Genomic DNA, 4,691 nt, shown 5'->3' with positions numbered 1-4,691 from the left:
CTCACTGACTGACTTATAACCAGGTAGGAGCAAGAGTGATGGAGTAGTGTCCAGAGAACCCCATCCAGGTGTTTTCCAGGGAAATGACACAGAGAAAATGAGGTCACCTCTGTCTCCTGTATCACCGACTGAGAAGGGTGCTCCTGTGTCCTAGCTCCTGACAATGGTAAATCCCTTTTGCCGTGCTCTGAAGTGCTGAGATACTGTGCTAGAACAGCCACTGCTAAAAGCAGCCGCAGGCAGCTGTGGCTTGCCTGGGCTCAGAGGAATGGGTTTTGTTCAGCTTGGAGAAATGCTGCTGATGAGACTGTCACTATGTAAGGCGTACTCCGTCAGTTTTCCTTGAGCAATGCTCAAGCTTTGCTCAAAGCAAAGCCATGCTCTATGTGTGATCATGTGAAGCATTGCGATATCCGGGCATTAAAAAGCATATCCTACAGGTTTAGGGAAGAAACAAGGAAACAACGCTGATATATGGAAAATCTGCCTCTAAATGGTTGTTTTCAGTTACAAAACTTTTTTTCCAAAAATGCAGGGATCTCAAAGTATTTCAGGAAATAAAAGTTTTTAATTTTCCGACTTATTTGCATGTGTAAATAGGTAGGTTAGGAAACAGATCACGGCCACTTCTTCCTCAAACGTACACTAATTTTATCTTGGAGATTTTGAACGGTGCTTCTAGGAGAACTCCAAAGACAAGACTCATAGAAATAGGCAGGCATGATAGAAGAAAAGAATGAAATCAAGCATCAAGCTCTCAGATCACGTCTCTGTGGATTCAGTTTTCAGTTGAAAAAAAAATTATTATTATTTTTTTTTTTTTCCGAGCTTAAGAAGACTTTTTGAAGGGAGTTAGCGATGGGTAGAGACATGCAGCAAGCATCCTCAGTTCTCTCTGCTTGGAATAGAACATTTCTTCCCCATGTCAAACTGATACCTTCCAAAAGCTTTCAGCTGAGTCTGTTATTCACACGAAGCAACGTGCAATTGCAAGGGCTGCTTGCTTACAGCTCATGCCCTTCAAGTGTGATCAGCAACATCCTTACGCTCTGGGAAATGGGAAATGCAAAAGGGAAGGCTCAGTTTTCCAGCCAGCAAGAGCATCGCTCTGCTCTGTGAGGGCTTGCAGTGGACTGGGAAGCCTTGCTGGGTTGAGATCACAGCTAGTGAGCCTTCAGTTGCATTTGTAAGCTGCCAGAACTCCAAGTGACAGAACAGCAAGGTCAAGCAAGGGAACTAGACAGCATATTCAGAAGTTATAATAGCCTGCCCTGTTTGTCCCACCTTTAATCACCTTCCTCTTTGGATCCCTTGAAAACTATTTGACATTGTGTTGTGATTGCTTGCATAATGCCCCTTTTAGCCCCCTGAAAGCTTGTGATTTCTGCACAAGTAGCTACCTTTCTGCCTCGTTAAAATGCCCCAGGGATGCATCAATGTCCTTTACTCATTGACAGGTAGAAGTCTGTTTTACTTCCGATGGAGTTCACCCATCAGCCATGCAAAAAATTAATAATTTGGATCTAAGGTAGTGTCCCTGCTCTCTGTGTGGTGGACAGAGCTTCAGGGGATGAGTTCTTATCCCTGAGGAAAACTGGGATGAATCTCTCTCACTAAAGTCTTGAACCAAATCTTCACCTTGCCTTGCCTTGCCTTGCCTTGCCTTGCCTTGCCTTGCCTTCCCTTCCCTTCTCTTAATGTTTTTAAGGTGACTACTCTTTATCCATTGTCTTCTTTTTTTTTTTCTTTTCCTCATATTGCACCAGAAACCAGGCAAAGTCTTAAATAATATACATATATATAATATATATATAAAAGTTATTTAAATCCTCTCTTACGAAGAAAACTAAATTTCTCTTATTCATATGACAACTAGCTGTCATTCAGGCTTAACGATGTTGTTCTGACCCTTCCTGACAGGCAAGAAACTCAGGTACTAGGGCTGGCTAGGATGGAGATAATTTTCTTCATAGCAATCCCTGTGGTGCTGTGTTTTAGGTTGGAGTTTAGAACAGTGTTGATGACATACCAATGTTTTGGCTATTGCTGAGTAGTGATTGCACAGCATCAAAGCCTTCTCTTTCTCCCACTCTGCCCCTACAGCGTACCAGCCACGGGTGGACAAGGGTCCATGGGGCACACAACCAGGACAGATGACCCAGACTGACCAAAGAGATATTCCTTGCCATGTAATGCCACGCTCAGCAATAAAAAGCTGAGGGGACTGGGTGGTGGGGAAGGTAGGCATTGCTTGAAGGCTGGCTTGTTTTGGTTTGTTGGTTTGTTTTCTTTTTCCTTCCTCTAACTCTAGCTTATTAAACTGTCTTTGCCTTGACCCATGAGTTTTCTTGCTTTTGGCCCTTCAGTTTTCTCCCCCATCCCACTGAGGGGGAGTAAGTGAGTAACTGGGTGGGGGCTTAGCTACCAGCTGGGGTCTGCCCACCAGACCACATCAGATTTCCATACACACATGCAGATTTTGGTCAAACTGTCCTAATACTGGAGTCATGCGTATGCTGATGTTTGTAGCCTGTCGCTATATTTGAGGTCTACATGGTGGTGGATGGGCCAAGAGCGTTCTCTAACAGCATGTTGTTGGCGTTGCTCTATATAGAGAAAATGCCCCAAAGAAAAGGCCTGGATAATCACACTACTGATCCTGGATTTCTTCTTTTGGGATTTTCTGACCACCCTTGCCTACCCAGCGTGTGCTTCACAGTCTTCCTGATCATCTACCTCATGGTTCTCATTGGGAACAGCCTGATTGTGCTCATCACAGTGATGGACTCAAGCCTCCACAACCCCATGTATTTCTTCCTGAGAAACCTATCCTTCCTGGAGATCTGCTACACGTCCACTACTCTACCAAAAATGCTGGTGGCTTTCCTGACAGGAGATGGCAGGATCTCCTTTCTTGGCTGTGCTGCCCAGCTGTATTTCTTGATCATGCTGGGAAGCACTGAATGCCTTCTCTTGGCTGCCATGGCCTATGACCGCTACGTAGCCATATGTGACCCCCTGCGCTACAGCCTCGTCATGAATGGGGGGTTCTGCATCAGACTGGTAGTAGGGGCGTGGATGGCCATCGTGCCAGTACAAGTAGGACAGACCTATCAGGTGTTCACCTTGCCCTTCTGTGCATCCCGTGACCTTCATCACTTCTTCTGCGATGTCCCCCCTCTCTTGGAACTGGCCTGTGCAGACACTTTCTGCAACCAAGTGACCCTGCACACTATCATCCTCGTAGTTGCTGTCCTTCCCTTTTCCATGATAGTTATTTCTTACACTAAAATTATCAGGGCAATTCTGAAAATGCCTTCAGTTCCGAGCAGACACAAAGCCTTTTCCACCTGCTCTTCACACCTCGGGATTGTGACTCTCTTTTATGGCTCAGCCATGCTTGTGTACTTTAAACGCCGGTCAAGGGACTCTGCAGACACTGACAAATACCTTGCCCTGTTTTACACAATTGTGACCCCCATGTTTAACCCAGTCATCTATAGTCTGAGGAACAAGGAAGTTAGAATCGCCCTGAGAAGACTCCTATGGAGAAAGTGATATGGCAGAGTATGTGAAAGAAGCCCAAATAGTACCAAAAGTCCCAACGAGGCATTTGGCTGTGTGAATGTAGGCATCAAGAATCAGCTTAGACAAAATTGATATCTTTGATTCTCCTCAAGGCCTTGATCCTCCTCAAGAAGGGGACAAGTCTCCTGGGGCATTCCTGTTATCTCTGAGAACCCCACCTAGGTATCTTCATGCTCCAAAACACCTGGAGTTCTCCTTTATATTTAAATTCAAAACCCTTATTCAAGCAGTGTCTGTCTAAGTTGTCAGTACCATTAAAGAGCAATACTCAAAGAAGCTGATGGAGATCACAGGGTAACACATGCACTGCGAGGTTCTGGTAGTAGTGGGGCTGCAGGGGTGGCATCTGTGAGAAGAGACCAAGAGCTGCCTCAAGTCGGCTAAGAGCCAGTTCCAGCCATCTCAAAAAAGTAACAACCACCGGCCAAAGCTGAGCCAATGACCGATGCTGGTTGCACCTCTGTGATAAAATGTGGAAGAGAGGCTAGAGAACATTGTGCTGCCTCTGTGAGACAGGAGTGAGAAATGTAATGAAACAAGACTGCAGACATCAGGGCCAATGAAGAAGGAGAAGGATCTGGCTTCCTGAGAAGCATCTCTCTAATAAAAGGGTGTCTCCTCATTGCAGCAACTGAAGGCTGGGCTCTTCTTCCCTATGAAAGCAGGAATTGGTTCCAGGAATTACACTCTCCATGGGCTGTTGCTGTGCTTGGTTCTCCATGGGCTCAAGGCTTGGAGGTCATAGGGAGATGTGTTGCAGAATGAGGGCTGGACTCAGCTCCCACTTGTGGCTGCTTCCCACCTTGACCGTCTTAGCCAGTATGAAATAACTCCCTGTACCCGGGCACCACTGTCCCCTCTTCCCGCAGAGCAGCACTGCCATCTCAGGGTCCTCTGAGGAGCACTAGGAGGAGGCCAGGAGCAGCAGGGCTGGTGCTCCTGGAGGAGGGATGGGGAGAGGTCAGGGAAGAGCTGACCTGGGCTGGAATTTTTCTCACAGAGAAAAATACTGATGTTCTGTTAATCCAAGACAATGCCCAGGCTGCGGGTACCCTGAAGTACACTTATAGTGAAGTCCCTTTTGACTTGGCGCTCTGCTAGTG

The 4,691-nt window shown here is 46.3% G+C and overlaps 1 protein-coding gene across 1 annotated transcript; it reads left to right on the top strand.

Annotated features, from left to right (window-relative positions):
• Positions 1-2,553: 2,553 nt before the first annotated feature.
• On the top strand, positions 2,554-3,558 carry LOC121062716 (olfactory receptor 10AG1-like). Its single transcript, XM_040542889.1, has one exon. It carries the CDS (start codon positions 2,554-2,556, stop codon positions 3,556-3,558), a length of 1,005 nt encoding a protein of 334 aa, XP_040398823.1.
• Positions 3,559-4,691: the final 1,133 nt, after the last annotated feature.

Source organism: Cygnus olor, chromosome 34, assembly GCF_009769625.2.
Source record: "Cygnus olor isolate bCygOlo1 chromosome 34, bCygOlo1.pri.v2, whole genome shotgun sequence".
NCBI lineage: Eukaryota > Metazoa > Chordata > Aves > Anseriformes > Anatidae > Cygnus > Cygnus olor.
This window is presented reverse-complemented; position numbering and strand designations above follow the sequence as displayed.

Excerpts from the sequence above, each read along its gene's own strand:
- LOC121062716 (XM_040542889.1), top strand. The coding sequence starts at position 2,554 with ATGGTGGTGGATGGGCCAAGAGCGTTCTCTAACAGCATGTTGTTGGCG.